The sequence below is a fragment of the Larimichthys crocea genome, chromosome X (genome assembly GCF_000972845.2).
Source record: "Larimichthys crocea isolate SSNF chromosome X, L_crocea_2.0, whole genome shotgun sequence".
NCBI classification, from domain to species: domain Eukaryota; kingdom Metazoa; phylum Chordata; class Actinopteri; family Sciaenidae; genus Larimichthys; species Larimichthys crocea.
In genome coordinates, this window is record NC_040020.1 from 23,138,380 (window position 1) to 23,157,551 (window position 19,172).

The 19,172-nt window shown below is 47.8% G+C and overlaps 1 protein-coding gene and 1 long non-coding RNA gene across 10 annotated transcripts; one reads left to right on the forward strand and one right to left on the reverse strand.

Annotated features, from left to right (window-relative positions):
- Positions 1-436: 436 nt before the first annotated feature.
- LOC109142574 (uncharacterized) lies at positions 437-7,699 on the forward strand. 9 transcript variants are annotated; one of them, XR_003462975.1, is made up of 5 exons: positions 451-499; positions 1,229-1,365; positions 1,606-1,711; positions 6,675-6,836; positions 6,956-7,699. It is a non-coding gene; the product is annotated as an uncharacterized LOC109142574 (long non-coding RNA). The 9 variants fall into 9 exon arrangements; XR_003462978.1 differs by having other exon boundaries at positions 7,006-7,699; XR_003462976.1 differs by having other exon boundaries at positions 6,675-6,792; positions 6,956-7,697.
- A 521-nt stretch (positions 7,700-8,220) lies between these two features.
- Positions 8,221-18,364, reverse strand: tbc1d12a (TBC1 domain family, member 12a). The gene is made up of 13 exons (XM_027282856.1): positions 16,756-18,364; positions 13,846-13,975; positions 12,752-12,870; positions 12,471-12,553; positions 12,261-12,378; positions 12,078-12,184; positions 11,916-11,999; positions 11,744-11,835; positions 11,272-11,343; positions 11,058-11,186; positions 10,846-10,955; positions 10,516-10,774; positions 8,221-10,440 (listed from the first exon to the last, which is right to left on the reverse strand). Exons 1-13 carry the CDS (start codon positions 17,928-17,930, stop codon positions 10,369-10,371), a joined length of 2,550 nt encoding a protein of 849 aa, XP_027138657.1. The 5' UTR covers positions 17,931-18,364; the 3' UTR covers positions 8,221-10,368.
- Between the last annotated feature and the right edge of the window lie 808 nt (positions 18,365-19,172).

Here is a 19,172-nt window from a genome sequence, read left to right on the forward strand (position 1 = left end):
GCGTCACGGCTCCGGATCGACTGCGGCGTCCGGCAGCCCTCCGCAACCTATACGCAGCTTCTATTGTTCACGGAGCCGGAGCACGGAGCATAAACTCAGCACAGAGCAGACCGTGAGGGGAAGGAAATCAGCTACAAAATACAAAATAAAACCCCGGTGGATTTATCAAAATAAAATACTCGAGAATGATCGAGTTTCATTACAAGAACACGTCATAATGGGCGGGGCCGACCTGAAGTCAACAGGTGAGGGGTTTTCAGGTGTAATCATTGATGACTCCTCACATCCTTTTTATAAGGACACCAGAAAAAAGATGCGGCGTGGAATGTCATCGCAGGAGTCACAGAGACTACAGCCGGAAATATCGCGCGATTATGCGCGAAGTCACGAGATCTCGTGCGTTCTCGTGACGCTCGGTAGCCGGCGGAGACGCACCTGAGCGTCACGAACGGATCACGTGAGTTGGCGGACGGCGGAGTACGCAGCTGCTCTGCATGCTGTGAGTCTTAGGGGTCAGAGCTGCTGTTGTTTGTGTTGACCTGAAGAGGACAGGTGGATCGACAGGTGGCTCGACAGGTGTTCGTAGCTTAGTGCAGCTAAAGTTAGCAGCTAATCTTGCTAACATTGTTTGTTTTATCTTTTAGCTTAGCATCGACATGGACTTTAGCAGCTAATCATAACATTGAGAGAGCTAATGCACATGCTAACATTGACTATGTTGTATCCAACGTTAGCAGCTAATGCTAACATTGACTATGTTGTATCCAACGTTAGCAACTAATGTTATTAGCATTTCCTTCTGTGTTCATTGCTAGCATGAGCATGGTCAAATAAACAGCTAGTGCTACCTCGTTATGTGTGGCTAATGTACATGCTAACATAACATAAGCAGCTATAGGCTAGCATTGCCTGTGGTTAGCATTGTGCTTGTTAGCTCTGATGCTAGCAGCTAATACTAACAGACAGTTGAATCTAGCAGCCAATGTTAGCAGCTAATGTTATTAGCCTTGAGTCAGATATTAGCTTCATGACGGTTAGCAGCAACATTTAGCTTTAGCATCTTACAGCACCTTACATCGCTGCATGCTAACTGGACTTTAGGTTCTGTGACAACAACCAGAGCCGGTCCACGTGACTCGGCCCGTCAGGAAGTTCTTGATGTCTTTGACGTTCGATGGATCGTGGACGATGAAAATCTGAGGGCGACTTCTGATTTTTGTATTTGCAGCTCGTTGACGGAGAGCTCGTGTCGCGTTAGCGCTGATGAACGTTTGTGTGAATTCAGTCCGTTACGTAACCCGACAACCTCGAACACGGGAGCCAGGACAAGAGGACGTCAGCTGGACCGGAGTCCGATGAGAGCAGGTCCGTTCCTCTTTAAACTGTCTGCAGTGTCACTGTGTCATCAGATGCTAACACAGAAAGAAACAGTATTATAATTATTATAATTTATATTTATAATTTATGAAGAAGTTAAAGACTCTGACACCTGAAGCAGTTCACTTTGTTTCAAAGCGTCTCTGTTTAAAGTTTAAATAAATCATCATGCTGCAGATATCGACCAACATGTGACAGATACGTGTTAAATCTTTTCGTCTTCATCAGGTGGAGATGTGAGGAAACACCTGGACGTTCTACCTTACCAACTGAAAACCCCTCACCTCTCCCTCCAAGTTCAGACATGAAGGAGAAACAACAGCAGCTGAGAAAGGTGAAAACTTTTAGAAACAAAGAGGTTCGAACATTAAATCTGTTTTCTCAGTTTGGCTGCTGCTGTTTTTCTTTTCCTCGTGCTGTTATGGGCCGTGGTTACAACAAACCACCACCTCCTCCTCCTCCTCCTCCCTGGATGTGAACTCTGTGGAGACGCTGGAGCTGATTAGGCCATGTCCTGCTGCTGTCATTAGGACACAGTGGAGACACATCGCAGCTAATTGCCTCAATTTGGATGAAGCCCTGTGACAGCTCGCTGGTGAGGAAGGGCACACACAAGGTCAATTGTCCTGCGCCTGAATGCTAAACTCATTTCTGATGTGTTATGATTGACTGAGTAGACACTAATGAACAAGGAAGGCTCATTATTTCAGGGTTCAGGGAGACTGTGGCCGAGCACAAGGAGTCCGTTTTCCGCCTCGCAGCACCGAACTCGCCGAGCGAAATCATATCATTTCAACTTTGGTCATTCCGACGTCGGGCTTTGTCATCTGGAAAATGGCCTGCTATAAAGTGATTCCCAGGGCTCGTCTCTCCGTCTTATGAAACGTTCATAAAACAAACAAACGTAATCGGACAATGAACAGCTGACCCGTCTGAACAAGCCCGTGGGCTGCCAGCTCCAACAGATGGCACGTCGTGACGACGTACACCGGGTCAAAGACGTGAACGCTGCCGTCATTCGAATACAGAACAATTCTTTGACCAAAATCAAACTGACGGGAAGGTTTGAGGGACTGACTGATACAACAGATGAGCTGTGAAGACAATCATAGGTCATCAGACATTACCATCATAACCCAGGCAGGTACCTCAGACAGGAAGAAGTGAAGAAGATGAAGCACGAATAAGAAATAAAGATAAACGACAAGACAGAAGAAGTGTGAAGAGCAGATGTAGAAAGAGAGGTCGGAAAGACGAGATGGACGGACATTTAAGTGAAGGAGATGGAGAAGAGGACGGTCCAATGATGGACCAGAAGAACAACAACATGTACGACACTCAAGAGGACAGACGGTTTAAATATGAGATGAGACAACACGCTCAGTTTCTCCTTTTATTCACAGACTCTGGATCTGTGAGCGTGAATGGTTTGAACACCTCAGTCTGAAGCTGTAAAGTTCTGGTGAAGACCTTCTGGACCTTCAGCTTTACGTCCATGTCTCTGGCTTCTCCAGCTTCCTCCCACAGTCAGAGATCTGAGCATCAATGGTTTCAGCTCTGACGGAGTAAACACAAGGGAAGGAGTTAGTGAGAGAAGTTATCTGAAGAAAGACCGGTGGAGGTAAAGGAGAAGTGAAGTCTGACGAGGAGAAGGAGGTGCTGGATTTCTGGATGCGGGTGGAGACTGAAGGGCCATGTGGGAGCAGTGCGGGGTTCGTGCCTCCACCCAGACAAAGTGGAGACACTTTAACAAAGACGGACGCAGAGACGACATGCAAACACACTAATGACCTCCGTCACACAGAAAACACACGTTCAACATGAACCTTCAGATCACATCAGATCACACGTCAACTGTATTTACACGTGACGCACAACGCACAACACACAATGCACAACACACAACGCAAAAACACAACGCAAAACACAACACACAAACTCACAACGCACAAACTCACAACGCACAACGCCAACAACGCAAAAACACAACACAAAACACAACACACAAACTCACAACGCACAACACAAAAACACAACGCAAAACACAACACACAAACTCACAACGCACAACGCCACAACACCACAACACACAACGCCACAACACACAACGCCACAACACACAACGCAAAAACTCACAACACACAACGCAAAAACACACTGAAGAGTTTTTCTGTCCTGGTTGAGACAAACAAGCTAAAAGAACAAATAAAAGTCAATAAAATGTCAAATTTAAAGAATGAAGTGAAAGTTTAAAAGAGAAACGATCAAATTTAAAGTTTAAATAATTATTAATTTATGTGAATAATTTCAAAATAATAATCAAACTTTTGTTAAATGAAGTTTGACATTTGAAACAAAATTAATAATGAAAATATTAAATCATCTAAATTTAAGTTTCAGTCTTAAAGAAATAAATCAAACTTTTGTTTAACTTTATGAAAAAGTTGCAACATACAAACAATGTTCAACAAAGAAAAACTTTAATTTACAATTTAATCTGAAACTTTATTCATCAACAAAGTGGTTCAGATTTTTTTATATAGCAAAGGTTTTTCACAATAAAAGCTTCAAATAAAATTAAAACAATTCAGAGATTCATATTTTTATTAAATGTTAATAAAATGTAAATTTATAAGAATTTCTCATGAGTCTGTTTGAATATAAATATTTTGATGTTCCGTGTTTAAAGTGACAGTTTGTTTTTAAAACAAACGTAAGAATTAAATTTCAAACGACACGTTTGGGTGAAACTTGGTAAAACGAGAATAAAACCAGAGAAGAAGAACAAAGCGCGGCGTTTTGTCCTTTTCCACTCTGGAACACCACCGGCGGCACGTTCAACCGCTGAAGCTGCCAGCCAATCGCCTTTCCTCGTTTGCCCTGTCACCCTGCATCATTAGGGTCAAAGGGCGCTGTGCCTCCCAATTAACGAGCCGGCGAGCGCCTCAGCCTTCCCTTCTCCCCAAAACTCCCACAATGCAGTGGGAGACGAACATGAAGCAACAGATAGAAGGTGAACTCGGCTAACGGGAGCGTCGGTCCAGATGTTTTCCTCGTCGACGGCGCTCTGGTTTACGTCTGAGACTTTTAAAAACACATCTTAAATGGCGGAGGCGGCGATGGCGGCGGCACATTTGCGAGTTCCCTGTTCACCCCGGTGGTAACTGTTCACCCTTGTAATCAGATCATGCCTGCTGAGGGGTCAGGAACAAAGACATGCAAATTCTAATTAAATGTGCAGCGTTGGGACGAGCCCCGTTTGATCGCCGAGCCCTTTCATGCCCCCTAATCGCTCCTGACAGCCCCTTCCAACAGATTCTGTGACAAACTTCTCGATTCAACTGAGGGGGATTTTTGAACTTTGCTTGCTCCTGCGGCCTCGGCTCCGAGTCTGTCAAACAATCCAAATCAATGACCCAATTGACCAGTGGTCCCCTTCTTGATAACCTCAATGAGCTCTATGTTGCCATTCATTGTGTCAGAGGGCGAAATGCCGACAGCATTTTATGGTAATTAAACGCTCCTTTGGTTCCTAGCTTTGGATACAAACACTGGAGGGGCGGGTGGAGGTCCGGAAAGCTGCAGGTGCAGGGAAAAGATGGAGGAATGAAGCGAAGGGCGGGGGGCGGCCCACCGAGAGATTGGTACCACGGCGGGACTTTCCCACCAACATGGCCCGGCGCCACCGGCCCACTCATTAGGTCATTACAATAAGCAAGGGGGCATTTTTTTGTTTTATTAAAAATCTCATTAATCCCTCAACAAAAGGCACATACTGACCCCATTGGTGCCCCTGTTATCTGAATATGCCTTTATATAATGGAGCGTCTAATTGCAACTCGGCGCCGAGCGGCTTTCCCTCTGCCCGACCCGGCGGTATTCGGTGTGTGAGAAGTGAAAGGGGAGCTAAAGAGAATTGGCCTCTCCGGGCGACCACTGACCTAATGGGAAACAACTCCATGTGAACTGCTGCTGGAGGCGCAGCGTGTTACTCAGGTGAAGATGGAGTCTCTCAGACTGAACACAATGTTACAAAAGACAAATGAGCTCTTTATGGATTATTATATTTATAATAAGGTTTTAGACGGTCTGCGGGGACGCCACAGAGATTAAATTTTATCATCAGTGTGTTTTGATCAGACCTTCATTATTAATCAAATATCAGCAGTGTTTTCTTATGATGTCAGGATTTGTTCTACACGAGCACAAAGAAATGAAAATATAATTAGAGTATAAACGGTGGTGATAAGATGTAAAGTCTAACCTTTCATCTGTTTCCTGTCTCCTCGTCAAACAAAGACAAACTTTATTTAATCCTCTTTGTGTTTATTTAACGAGGACGGAGACGCGTGAACGAGCCTCGATCAGAGCGCCACACATGCAGAACACCTTTTTAATAAAGGTCATGTGACTGAACAGGAAGTTTGTGTCTTTACGTGAGCAGATTGGAAACTGTCAAAACAGAACCTCTGAACCGGCAGTGTCCAGTCTAACAGTGAACACAGCGACAGAACCTCTGAACCATCAGTGTCCGGTCTAACAGCGAACACGGCGACAGAACCTCTGAACCATCAGTGTCCGGTCTAACAGCGAACACGGCGACAGAACCTCTGAACCGGCATTGTCCGGTCTAACAGTCGGGCTGGGTCAGTTCAGTGTTAGCAGCTGTCAGGAGACTCTCCGATCTCTGATTGACAGGTAGAGACTCGGGGCGTCGACAAGTCTCAAACTGATCAAACAGTGTGGTTGTCGTGGTAACAGTGGACGTCCCTCTGTGGAGGTTCATGTGGTCTGAAACCAAACAGCCTGTGGTGATGGAGTGATGGAGGAGGAGGAGGAGGAGGAGGTCCCAGAGGACGTCTGCTTTCTCCTGTTTCTCTTTCCTGTCTCACGTCCTCCTCCTCTTCTTTTCCTCCTGAATAAAACATTTTTAAATCTGGTAACAAAACAGTTTTTAATGTTTGAGCTCTGGCGATAATGAATCAAACTTCTTCACACGTTTGTAGTTTTAGTTTTTTTTGTTGTAAAATTTAAATTTGAACATTTATTTTTTTATTGGTGCAGTTTTTTTTTCTCTGGGTGTTTAACTTTATTTTTACTGACTTTTATTTATTCTCAGTTTAACTTATTTGTCTGTTTCTGTAGTTTTTGTTCTTTGTGTTGAGGCTCACACATGTTTGAGGATACGAGATGAAGTCTGTCTGACTTTGAAGTTTGTTTCGTGTTCGTTGTTTCGTGTTCCAGGACTTTCAGCCGTTTTATCCTGTTGCTTTGTTTGTCTTGGTTCCTTTTTAAAGGTCTGATATGTGACGACGATCAAAGCCTGTTTGCACCTGTGACCACGCCCAGCAGTGATGTCACGTTGTACTCTGGAGTGCACTTCTACATCACTGCGGTGAAGAGAGACGTGACGCCGTGTGTTCTTTTTTAATTTAAATGAATTCTTTTAAACTGAAAAGGTTAAATTCTCTGAATAAATCTATAAATATAACAACACAAAGAAAGAAGAGACGTGAATTTCCAAACAATGTCAAAACGTTTTGTCTGATCAATTTTTTTAATTCTCACTTTTCTTCAGATTTAAACTCTTTTTTTTAAAAACAACACTCCTCTGTCCGCTCCATGCAGCCTCCTCCACCTTGACCCCGGCCTCCAGGCCTCCTGCTGCAGGATCCTGGAGGCCCCCCGTGGGCAGCAGGCTCCTTCTTCTCTTTGCAGCCCCTCCTCCACAGGAAAGCCCCCCAGAATACCTCCACAGGTTCTTCCTCCCCTCGCGGCGTCGCCTCACTTCCACCGCACGATTCGGAAATGCCTGAGAGCCCCCGAGTGAGGACGGCGTTCATCTGCACCGCTTCACCACCACGAGGTCCGGACCACTGGACCTTTAAAGCAGCGCTCCAGCTCCAGATTCTCTGGATGCTGATTTGATATTTTCCATGTTTGGACTTTAAATGTTAATAAATGAATAAAAATGTTTGTACTGAGAATAAATGTGCAGCTCAAACATAAAAACAAAGATTACAGATGAAATCACCGACCGCTCCACAAACTTTGACAGTTGGTTGTTGACTTGATTAAAAATAATTTGAATTAAAAAACTCTGAATTATTAATAATAAACAGACGAGCTGCAGATTTCTTCCTCTGTGTCGACGCCTGAAGAGCAGCTCTGGTCCTCTCACGCCACCTGCTGGTCTGAACGACACAACACAAAGATATCAACAGACAAAACAAAATAAAAGTTCTCTGTGTAAAATAATGGAGAGTCGACTTGAAGCTGTAGGTCCTTTTATTTATTACATTGCATTCTTTTTCATTACATTTTTCGTTAAAAAAAATTTTTTTTTTAGTAAATTTTTTAAATTCAACTTTAATTCAATCAATTTTTTCATTAAAATTTCTCATTCGATTTTTTTCTGGAAAGTTTTTCATGCAATTTTTTTCATTCGGCATTGTCGCAATTTCCAAGAAAAAAAGATCGCAATTGTCCAAAAAAGCATCTCAATTTTCCGAAACAGTCAGATCTTTGTCATTAAAAATAAAAAATAAACATGTATAGTCATAATTTTAAGAAAAATGTCAGAATTGAAAATTTGAATGAAAGAAAATATAAAAAATTGAATGAGAAAATAATCTGAAACTGAATAAAGTTTGAAGCTGTAAAAAATAAAACCTGAATCTGCTGAAAATATAAATATCGAAAACTGAAAATAAATGATTCAAACTTTCTAGAACTCAATTTTTTTTAAATTATTTTTCATTTTGAATACATAATTTTTTTGGCGCTGACTTGGCTCCGTGACGCATCACCATGCCTGAACATGAACGAGGCTTCAGACTGAACTGGGTTTGCTCAGATATTTATTTACACATTTATCTAGTGGCCATTATATGAAAAGAAAGCACGTTTGTACAGTTTATTTACATCCCCTGTAAGGCATCATGAAGCGTGTACACTGTACACTGAAATCTGACAACATGAACAAAGTTAAATGAATTTACATCAAAGTATAAAATACAACTGAAACAACTTAAATACAGGAACATGAGCGACATGAGGGGGGTTACATGAACGTTCCCTCTGCAGTGTCTGAACGTTTCATCAATAATCTGGAGTGAGCCGTTCAACATATTGCACTTTTCAAACCTCGTTCGTCTTCAACACGTCCGTCTAGTTTGAAGTCACGCAGATTCATTTAATCCAAATCTGAACTTTGAGTTATTTCATGTTTTCAAAAACATTCAAATAAATGTGAACAATCCAAAAACATCTGCAGCTTAAAAACAGGAAACAACAAAGAAACAGGTTTCATATATTCAGAGGTTTCATATTTTTGTTTGAACAGACTTCGTTTGATTTTAATACTGGGAACAAAGAGAAATGTTAAACGGCATCAGGCAGCAGTTTGAGATCAACGATTCTCCGTGAACTCAGCTGCTGCTTTGGTTTTTTCATCAGCGTTTAGATCATCAGTTCATTTTCAAAGGACAATGTTTAAACTGTGGATTTGTTGCGTTGAAGTTAAACCGTCCGTCCGAGGTTTGTTTCAGGATAAGAACAGTTTGTTACAACGAAGAGAAAACATTTCATCAACGTCTAAAAAACGTTTGTAGTTAATGAACCTGCGTCGATCGACACTTCTCTCACAGCTTATCTTTAACCTTTTATTGTGGAGTGCTTCATGAAGACTTTGGTTTTATTTTGAAAAGACTTCATCAGGAAGTTTTAGTGAAAAATGTTTCTGTAGTTTTAGAAGTTTTCTTTTTGTCTGATTTGATTTCTGCTGTTAAACTGACTGAAATCTAAAAAGACTTTAAATAAATGATTAAAATCCTCCCAGCTGTTTGTGTCTCGTTCCCTTCCTCTCTTCATCTGCTCAGTGTTCTGTCTTATCGAGTTCCTCGTCGACGTTTTAAAGGTTGGTTTTGTTTTGTTGGTGTGTCACTGGGCAGAGGTCACGATCAAACGGAGGAGTGTCGAACACAAAGTGACGGAGGCGAGAAGAAGTGAGACCCGACGCTCTAATCAGACTCAGATCTGATCTTTGCTGCATTCATGTGACGCACAAACGTCACAAACGGAGTGTTTACGTGTAAGCGCGACTTATCGGATTCTTTTCATTCTTAATCTGTCGATTATTTTTAAGTTCACCGATTCATTTACGGTTTCTTTCTGACAGTCAAATGTTTCGACGTCAACGGTCCAAAGTTCAATTTACAATCAAGACATTTCAAGAAAAACATTTAAGAAGTTTGATTCAGAGACAGTTTGAGTCTGAAATCTACAGTTCAGACAATGAACAGCAGGGGGAGCGTTTGAAGAACGAAACAACAACAACGGAGGAAAGTTCAGAAGAAACGCCGGGACGTTACGTTAACGTCGGGCAACAGGAAAGTTCTGCTGCGACGGATAAAAAGCTTCAAACTTCAGTGAAAGCTCAAAGAATCTCTCGTCTCTCGACGTCCCGATCGCTCGAACACCGTTCACATTCAGGCCGAAGCTTCAGCCTTTAAAGTGCTGCGAGGGGATCGACAAACATCACAATCAGACTCAGACCTGAACCCGGATCGACGACACGGACCAGAACCGGCCGACATTTTCTGAAAAGTTTGATGTGAGTGTAAAAAAAGACGGGTTGAGTCCTCTTCCTGTGAAAACATGAAAGTAATCTGCACTGATGTCGGTTATCACGCGACGGTTAGAAAGACGACGCCGTACAAAACGAGCATTTTCAAACTTGGACCAGGATATTAGCATTATTAGCATCCGCCATGCTGCTGCAGATCGCGGTTCAGGTCCAAGCTGAACAAACGAGAGTGAAGTCAAAGAACACGAGGACCGACGGTAATACTTCAGAATGAAACCACGTTAGAAAATCTTTAGCACCGAAAGATGTGAGTCTTTGAGAGTTACGCAGGCGTAACGCTCGATGTTAGTGGTGAAACACTGACACGTTTAGAGTTAACGTCCTGTCCGAGCAGCTCGCTAGTGTTAGCTTCTCAGAGCCGGGCTGGCGTTTCTGTCCGAGTCTTTACCTCCGTCCTTCATCAGCGCAGAAAACACCTGAGAGACAAACGGGGAGTTAGTGGCTGCGTTCCATTCAGGACATCAGACAGAGTTCAGGCTCGCCGTGCTGACCTGAGCCCAGCGGCGGTTCCTGCTGATCATGTGCGTGTTGGCCATGGCCGTGAAGAGCGTGTGCGACTGCAGGTCGTCCGGCAGGCGCGTCAGGAACTGAGCGATGTGGATGAAGTCCATCTGAAGCAGGACGTCCTCGAACAGACGCAGGATGCCGAGACCCGTCCGGAACAAACTCTCCTCGCCGTCCCGACAGAAGACGTCCCAGACCCGACACGCCACGTCCAGAGGAAGAGACTTACTGTACAGGGTGAAGATCCTGGACGGACACAAAGACTTTCAAAGACCTGAACATCATGGCAGTGAGTTTACTGAGTGACGGAGCCTCACCAGTCGATCAGGTACAGGTCCGGCGTCAGGTTGTTGGTCTGGAAGTGGCTGAAGAGTCGAGGAAGATTCTCCTCAAAAAAAACCTCAAAGGCTGCAAAATACTTCAACATCTGAACAAGAGGAGACGAAGAAGACGAAGAAGACGATGAAGACGATGAAGACGATGGAGGAGGACAAACATCAACAGTCAGTGAGTCTCTGTGAGTGTTTACCAGCTCGTGGTCGACTCTGAAGAACGCCATCTGACACGGTTTGTTGAGCAGGTTGGCGAAGGTGATGAAGGCTTCGGCCTCCTCCAGGTTGAGGATGAGCACGGCGGCGATGAAAGACATGCCCTGGACCTGAAGACCAGAACCAGACCAGAACCAGACCAGGTCAGAAAACCAGAAAGAAAACCAGAAGATCAAATCTAAAATGTGAACTCACGTAGCCGATGTCCGGTCTGTAACAAGTGTACGCCCCGAGGACGCTGTGGAGGAGATCGTGATATGGACCACCCTGAAGACAGACAGACAGAGAGACAGACAGACAGACAGAGAGAGAGAGACAGAGAGACAGACAGACAGACAGAGAGAGAGAGACAGACAGACAGAGAGAGACAGAGAGACAGACAGACAGAGAGAGACAGACAGACAGACAGACAGACAGACAGAGAGAGACAGAGAGACAGAGAGAGAGAGAGACAGAGAGACAGACAGAGAGACAGACAGACAGACAGAGAGACAGACAGAGAGACAGAGAGAGAGACAGAGAGAGAGACAGACAGACAGACAGACAGATCTTAGTTCTCTGCTCCTTCAGTGAGATGTCTCAAAGAAACACTGTGTGTGTGTGTGTCTGTGTGTGTGTGTGTGTGTGTGTGTGTGTGTGTGTGTGTGTGTGTGTGTGTGTGTGTCACCTTCTGGAAGATGAACAGGGACGGGAAGGTTCTGGAGATGTCCAGTTTGATGAGGTCCAGACTGGACTCTCTGTCAGCCAGAGACGCTCCCTCTGTCAGAGAAGCAGAAAAGATGGGGGGTCAAACTCAGCTCTGATTCGTTGTTCTGGTTCTGGTTCTGGTTCTGACGTACCACTCTCGCTGTCGTTGACTGAACTGGTCTCACTGTAGCTCCTCCACTTCTCTTTGGCTCTGGACAGGAAGATCTCATACAGCTCTGCAGACAGGAAACACACGTTAACACACACACACTGATGGTTCTGGTTCTGGTTCTGGTCTGTGTCTCAGTCTGTACCTGGCGTGATGTTGAGCTCGTTGCCGATGGCGAGGCTCCACACTCGTCCTCTGACGCTGGGAGGAAGTCCCTGCCACCACAGATCCCTCACCCTCCTCGTGCCCTTCCTGCGCACACACACACACACACAGTTCAGAGGACGTGGGACAGCGAGTGGACACGCTCAGAGACGAGGACACGTACACGCTGTCCCAGTGCGGCAGGATCTCCGTGTTCCAGATCACCATGGCGTTGGAGATGCTGTCCTCCTGACGGTGTCGCTCCTTCATCTGACGCTTCTTCCTCTGAGCCTCCTTCATCTCTGAGGACAGACAGAGAGAGACAGGTTAGTCTGTCCCTGCTGGACACCGTCCATCAGCCAATCAGATCACAGCACTGCACAGTGTGGCGTACCCCTCCTCTTGGCTCCGGCCACCATCTCCTCGTACTCCATCTTGTGTCTCTGAGTCTCCTCCACAGATTTGGCCGGCAGGTTCCTGAAAGACACAACCGGTCAGACCGGGTCAGACCGGGTCAGACCGGGTCAGTGGGGACTAAATGGGGACTTGTGGGGACTGATGAGGACTCGTGGGGACTGATGAGGACTCATGGGGACTGATGAGGACTCGTGGGGACTGAGGGGGACTCGTGGGGACTGATGAGGACTCGTAGGGACTGGGTCTGATGGTACTCACGCTGGCCGGTCCTCCAGGATCAGAGCCGTGGTGGACAGAGGTTCAAACTCCAGGTTCTTCCTTCTCCCTGCAGCCAGCTGAGGACACGAGGACACACCTGAGTCCTTGTCCTCGTCCTCCTGAAGAGACAGACAGTTCATATATTTACACGTCTGTTAGCCTGCAGAGGGCGACAGAGCTCCTCTGACAGTGACTGATCATGTGACTGACTCTCCTCCTCTTTCCTCCTCTCCTCTCCTGTTTCCTCCTCTCCTCTCCTCTCTCCTCTCCTCTCCTGTTTCCTCCTCTCCTCTCCTGTTTCCTCCTCTCCTCTCCTCTTTCCTCCTCCTCTCCTCTCCTCTCCTCTCCTGTTTCCTCCTCTCCTCTCCAGATGAATCATGTGACCCAGGCTGCCATCATGTGAGAGTGGAGGCCGACAAACCAATAACTAACACTCAGACAACGTTCAGACAACCTCCTCATACTTTAACAGTGAGCTAGTGTTTCTGTAGCGTTGTCAGAACGTTCCAAAACAAACATATCGTCAGTCTGAAGTGAAGCTCGCTGCGCTGTCCCTTTAAGAAACATGACACGTCCGTAACAACACGAGGACGTCACATGACCACAGACAGATAAACTACATCCAAGATGGAGGATTTGTAGTTTCAACAGCATCCACCGAGGACAAGGAAACGAGTTCGGACACGAGAGGTCGTTCTCCTCCAGCTGACAGATGATTGGCTGATGATCGTTCACTGTGACAGCTGCTTCCTGTTTAAATCCAACCTCATCCAATTAGAGAGGAGGAACAGTGTGAGTGTGTGTGAGAGTGTGTGTTAGAGAGTGTGTGTGTGTGTGTGTGTGAGAGTGTGAGAGTGTGTGTTAGAGAGTGTGTGTGTGTGTGTGTGTGTGAGAGTGTGTGTGTGTGTGTTAGAGAGTGTGTGTGTGTGTGTTAGAGAGTGTGTGTTAGAGAGTGTGTGTGAGAGTGTGTGTGTGAGTGTGTGTTAGAGAGTGTGTGTGTGTAATAAGTGTGTGTGTGTGTGTGTGTGTGTGTGTGTAATAAGTGTGTGTGTGTGTGTGTGTGTGTGTGTGTGTAATAAGTGTGTGAAGCCAACCTGTTGTGTGGGCGTCGAGGAGGCGTGGTCTGGTTCGCCCTCTCTGGTTGTTGTCTTGCCAAACAGTCGCCACCCTGTTGCATTGTGGGACAGCGCCTTGGGCTCTTTGGGTTTCCTCGAAAACAAACTCCTGCAAGAGGACGAAGACAACACGTTAGATTGTAAGTTCAGAGACCAGAGACGTCCAGGTTTTAGACAGTCTGCGGGGACGTCACGGAGACTACGTCCAGGTTTTAGACAGTCTGCGGTCAGTCTTGGTCTTCGGTCTGACCACAGTCTTGCAGTCTCAGCAGTCTTTGATGAAAATCTGCTGATGGACGTTTGACGTCTTTCGGTCAGCTGGCTGGATGACAAACAGGAAGTGAGCATCAGAGCAGAAACAGAAAACAGGAAGTGACTTTCTACACTTCCTGTCTGCTTTAAACTCTTTGTACTAAAGACTAAAGACTGAAGACTAAAGACTGAAGACAATCAGACAGTCTTCAGATCTGTGTCACCTGAACACACCTGGAGACTCTCTCGTGTTGAACTGAGCGCGCTCCAGGTGGAGTCATTAAACAAACTTGTTCGGGCTTCGACTCCTCGGCCTCTTTCACTTCCTCTTCACAGGAAAGTTTCACTTCAGTGTAACGAGGTAATGCTAATCTGAAGTCAGCTGATTTAAGTCAACTCGTGCTAACAGAACCGGGCTCTGTCTGTCTGTCATCAAGACGGTCTGTCTGTCTGTCATCAAGACGGTCTGTCTGTCTGTCATCAGGACGGTCTGTCTGTCATCGGGACGGTCTGTCTGTCTGTCATCAAGACAGTCTGTCTGTCGTCAGGACGGTCTGTCTGTCTGTCATCGGGACGGTCTGTCTGTCTGTCATCGGGACGGTCTGTCTGTCTGTCATCGGGACGGTCTGTCTGTCGCCGGGACGGTCTGTCTGTCGTCGGGACGGTCTGTCTGTCTGTCGTCGGGACGGTCTGTCTGTCGTCGGGACGGTCTGTCTGTCGTCGGGACGGTCTGTCTGTCTGTCATCGGGACGGTCTGTCTGTCTGTCATCGGGACGGTCTGCCTGTCGTCAGGACGGTCTGTCTGTCATCGGGACGGTCTGTCTGTCATCGGGACGGTCTGTCTGTCATCGGGACAGTCTGTCTGTCGTCGGGACAGTTTGTCTGTCATCGGGACGGTCTGTCTGTCATCAAGACGGTCTGTCTGTCTGTCATCAGGACAGTCTGTCTGTCTGTCATCGGGACGGTCTGCCTGTCATCAAGATGGTCTGTCTGTCGTCAGGACGGTCTGTCTGTCTGTCATCAAGACGGTCTGTCTGTCTGTCGTCAGGACGGTCTGTCTATCTGTCATCGGGACGGTCTGTCTGTCTGTCATCGGGACGGTCTGCCTGTCATCAGGAAGGTCTGTCTGTCGCCGGAACGGTCTGTCTGTCGTCGGGACGGTCTGTCTGTCATCGGGACAGTCTGCCTGTCATCAGGACGGTCTGTCTGTCGTCAGGACGGTCTGTCTGTCATCGGGACAGTCTGTCTGTCTGTCATCGGGACAGTCTGTCTGTCATCGGGACGGTCTGTCTGTCGTCGGGACAGTTTGTCTGTCATCGGGACGGTCTGTCTGTCATCAAGACGGTCTGTCTGTCATCGGGACGGTCTGTCTGTCATCAAGACGGTCTGTCTGTCTGCTGTCATCAGGACGGTCTGTCTGTCTGTCTGTCAGTCGTCAGGACGGTCTGTCTGTCATCAGGACGGTCTGTCTGTCATCGGGACGGTCTGTCTGTCATCAGGACGGTCTGTCTGTCTGTCATCAAGACGGTCTGTCTGTCATCGGGACGGTCTGTCTGTCTGTCTGTCTGTCGTCAGGACGGTCTGTTTGTCTGTCTGTCATCAGGACGGTCTGTCTGTCTGTCTGTCATCAAGACGGTCTGTCTGTCATCGGGACGGTCTGTCTGTCATCAGGACGGTCTGTCTGTCGTCAGGATGGTCTGTCAGCATCCTCTGCTAGCATCAGGACATGATCATCGTCTTCACGTCTTAAGATTTCACTGATTTCTCATGAAGTCCTCGGGTCGTTGTTCTGGTCCAAAGGTGGGGAAAGATACTGAACCCAGACTGACCCGGACTAACCTAGACTGACCCAGACTAACCCAGACTAACCCAGACTGACCCAGACTAACCCAGACTGACCCAGACTGGCCTAGACTGACCCAGACTGACCCAGACTAACCCAGACTGACCCGGACTAACCTAGACTGACCCAGACTAACCCAGACTAACCTAGACTGACCCAGACTAACCCAGACTAACCCAGACTAACCCAGACTAACCCAGACTGACCCAGACTGACCCAGACTGACCCAGACTGGCCTAGACTGACCCAGACTAACCCAGACTAACCCAGACTGACCCAGACTAACCTAGACTGACCCAGACTAACCCAGACTAACCTAGACTGGCCTAGACTGACCCAGACTGACCCAGACTAACCTAGACTGACCCAGACTAACCCAGACTAACCTAGACTGACCTAGACTAACCCAGACTGACCTATACTGACCCAGACTGACCCAGACTAACCCAGACTGACCCAAACTAACCTAGACTGACCCAGACTAACCTAGACTGACCCAGACTAACTACTCTAAACGTTCAAATGTTTATATATGTATGTGTGTGTGTGTGTGTGTGTATGTGTGTGTGTGTATGTGTTTGTGTGTGTGTGTGTGTGTGTATGTTTATGTGTGTGTGTGTGTGTGTGTATGTTTATGTGTGTGTGTGTGTGTATGTTTATGTGTGTGTGTGTGTTTATGTTTATGTGTGTGTGTATATGTTTGTGTGTGTGTATGTGTGTGTGTGTGTGTGTGTGTGTGTGTTTATGTTTATGTGTGTGTGTGTATGTTTGTGTGTGTGTGTGTGTGTGTGTACCTCGTGAAGAAGTCAGCGATACCGAACCTCTTCGGCATCAGCTTCTGGTCCGGGTTGTCTCCGTGCTGGGTCAGGTCCGGCACTTTGTCCGGAGCACTCTGCCGCCGACCCGCCTCCAGAACGCTCCGGAAGTCCTCCTCGTATCGATCCTCTCCAAAATAAAAGCCCCTGTCCTCATCCTCATCCGGGGACAGCGGGGTGGCGTCGCAGCTGAGGGACACGGCCAGGCCGGGGTTCGTCCTCAGACTGTGAGGCCGGACGGGGAGGCTGAAGGACGGCTCGGCCTCCCGGATGTCGGGCTCAGACGGCGGGCTGGAGGGGGCACTTGATCCCGGGGTGGGGGAGTCCTCTGCGGCCGCTGATGGCGCATCCTCCCCCGGGCACTCAGACACAGATGTCCCGTTACAGTCGCCGTCCCTCGGACAAACCGCCGTCCCTGCCCCCGTGTCCAGGTGAGTGTTATCGGGGGAGCAGTCCGAGTCCACCCGGTCACATGTCACGATGTGTAAACCACCGTTAGCCACTTTCACTTCCCCGCCGTCCCCACCGCATGAGCCGGGCCTCTGCTGCTCACAGCGCCCGGTGTCCGCCTCCGGTCCGTTCGGCATGTTTACATCCGGACCGGTGCCAGCGCAGTTACCCGAGCATGGCAGCCGATCACCGGGGACAGAAGTCCGCAGAGAGCCGGCGACAGTCGAGTCGTCTCCCGGGGCTTCCCCTCCGCTCTGCCCCGCAGCGAGCTGCCGCATCTGCCGGCCAGGCTGCAGGAGCACAGCTGGACAGGAAGCGGCTGTGGTCCCTCCTCCTCCTCCTCCTCCTCCTCCTCCTCCTCCCAGCCCGACCATTGTCGTCTCCTCCGGCCCGAATGACTCAGTAAATCCGTTCAGGCCGCTGTGGTCTCCCGAAATCCCGCAGCTGTCAGCCACCAGGCCCGGGAGGTATTCCTCCAGCAGACCCGCCCTGCGGTGCGGGCTGTGCGGGCTGTGCGGGGGCGGCTGCACGGAGGCCGTGTCCGTGTTTACATCCCTCCCGTTCCCGGCCACATACAGCCCGTTCCCCGCCTCCTGACCCCCGCTGACACCGGCTCGCAGCGCTTTTAACCCCCGCTTCCCGCCTCCTCCTGCTTCGTTCTCGTTCAGGTCGACACCCAAACTCCCTCCGAGCTCCTCCGACATGTCCTCGGCCGCTCAGTCCGCCCAGCGAGCCTCGGCTCCGGCCGTAGATTCCCGCCCCGTCGGCCCGCAGCAGGTCGTGTTGTTCTCGGAGGAAAGGCCGAACATGTTAGCCCGGAGCCCGGAGCCCGTTACCTGACACCCGCCCGGGGCGCCGTGTCCATGTCCGGCTGTCCGTATGAAGGAATACCGCGGTTCCTCTCCGCGGCTGGAGGCAGCGTCCCGCGGCTGGAGGCAGCGTCCCGCGGGTGGAGGCAGCGTCCCGCCCGGCAGCAGATTCTCCAAAGCGTCAGCAGCGGAGCTCCGGCCAGCCCGGCGCCATCTTGAAAATACCCCAACAATGACGTCACCGCCTCCTTCATGCTCTGTTTTGATTCGCTGAAGGTTGAACAGCGACACCCCGCGGCCACACGGCGTAACTGCACCCAGACACACAATAGATTAGATATTATTATTATTATTATTAATATTATTATTATTAAATATTATTATTATTCAAGTTAGATTATTAGATATATTTTATTATCTTTTTATTATTATTAATGTTTTATTATTATTAGATACTTTTTATTAAACATTACACATCATATCTCAGTAATCACCATCATCCGCCCATTGAGAAATACCCATCCATGAGGAACCTGCTGGACGACCAGAGACAGAAACTCCAAGATGTGAACATGCAATTTAATGAGACATGAATGTTTACAGAGAAGATAGAGAGGTTTTCAGTAAAGGGAGTGACTGCTCTCAACCAATTTACGTGCCTGACCGAAGAAGACAGACAGGGGGGGGGGGGGGGAGCATCCTATAGCAGGCACAATCACTAAGGGATGAGCTGAGGCCAGCACTAACTGATAAGCTCTATCAAAGAGGAACGTCTTCAGTCTACTCTTAAAGGTGTGTGGACCGTGTCTGCCTCCTGAACCCAGAATGGTCGTTTGTCCACAGAAGAGGAGCCTGATGCTGAAGCTCTGGCTCCCAATCTACCTCTTGGACACTAAGGAACCAAAGGACCACAGGAACCAAACAAGGAACCAAAAGTGAAGCCCAGCGTCAGACTGCCAGGGGACTGCCCCCTCCCCTCTCTCTCTGTCTGTCTCTGGTCAGGCACGGTAATTGGTTGAAGATGCAGGACCTCCCTGTTACTGGAAAACTCTTGTCTCTCATTCTGTAACCTTCATGTCTCATACTCATGTCACTACACTAACTTTCTTCCATGGAGTTTCTGTCTCTGTCGTCAGC

Bases quoted from the DNA above. Each gene is read 5' to 3' on its own strand.
- tbc1d12a (XM_027282856.1), bottom strand. From the start codon at position 17,930: ATGTCGGAGGAGCTCGGAGGGAGTTTGGGTGTCGACCTGAACGAGAAC. The intron at 12,379-12,470 runs GTACGCCACACT...GTCTGTCCTCAG, and splicing joins GGCCGGAGCCAAGAGGAGGG to AGATGAAGGAGGCTCAGAGG. The intron at 11,187-11,271 runs GTGAGTTCACAT...TCTGGTCTTCAG, and splicing joins ACAGACCGGACATCGGCTAC to GTCCAGGGCATGTCTTTCAT.